The sequence below is a fragment of the Propithecus coquereli genome, unplaced genomic scaffold, assembly GCF_000956105.1.
Source record: "Propithecus coquereli isolate 6110/MARCELLA unplaced genomic scaffold, Pcoq_1.0 Scaffold79, whole genome shotgun sequence".
In the NCBI taxonomy this organism is placed as follows: domain Eukaryota; kingdom Metazoa; phylum Chordata; class Mammalia; order Primates; family Indriidae; genus Propithecus; species Propithecus coquereli.
The window spans coordinates 5,996,942-5,997,875 of NW_012154062.1; the positions used below are offsets into that span (position 1 = coordinate 5,996,942).

Consider the following 934-nt stretch of genomic DNA (forward strand, 5'->3'; position numbering starts at 1 on the left):
GTGCAAATTCCAAATTTTTTGGAATTGCTTTGTCTTGGTAATTCTTGTTTAGAATTCTCTTGATAAATAAGTTAGGCTTTATTTTATGTTGATAAATACTGATTATCACTTACATTAGCAAAAGTTAGCAAAAGATCTATGAATGAAAATGTTATGTGTGAAATTGAGATGAGGGAGAGGCATCGATTCATACTGAGGAGTAAACATGACTTTATGTGTCAGGAAATCCTGAAATACAAGTCTTTGTATCCCACAGAGGATACTTCACACGTCGTGATCAAAGATATCTGATAAAGCCTCTGAAAAGCTCCGACCAGAAAGAACATGCTATCTTTGTATATAGCCAGGAGGAACTAGACCCAGCTAAAGAGACATGTGGTGTGAGGAGTGTTGGCAGGAAACAAGGCAGGATTCGAACCTCTAGGTCCCTAGAAAGCCCAGAGGTGAGTATATATAATTCTCTTAACTCATCATTTATTTCTCTTGTCTCAGCAATGACATGAGATAGACTTGTGTGCTCAACAATGACTGGTGTGTATAAAGCCTGGAATGTATTTATTCTTCAGCGTAACTTCTCTCTGTGGGAAAAAAAAATCTTTGTAAGCTTTTTAATCTTTTAGAATAAAGATAATTATTAACAATGATCTTTTATTCTTTGTAAAGCAAGAAGATTTCCTTCAGGCACAGAAATACATTGATCTCTTTTTGGTGCTGGATAATGCCTTTGTGAGTATGAACTATGTGTGCCTCCTGGCCAGCTTAGTCCACTATTAAGTTTACTTATCAAGAAAAAAGCAAGCAATAAGCTACTCTAGCTAACAATGCTGTCTGACCCCCTGGTTGTCTTAGCCGTTCTCCCTCTCGGGCCAATGATAGTTTTTATCTCCCCACTGCCTTTAATATCCATCTGCCACCAAAATATTCAAATGAGGAC

General features: G+C 37.2%; 1 protein-coding gene across 1 annotated transcript in view; it reads left to right on the forward strand.

The window, feature by feature from the left end:
* ADAMDEC1 (ADAM-like, decysin 1) overlaps positions 1–774 on the forward strand; it is a 28,748-nt gene extending 27,974 nt beyond the window's left edge. The window contains 2 exon segments of the mRNA XM_012662920.1: positions 257–443; positions 664–774. Coding sequence (XP_012518374.1) covers positions 257–443; positions 664–774 — 298 coding nt within the window.
* Positions 775–934: the final 160 nt, after the last annotated feature.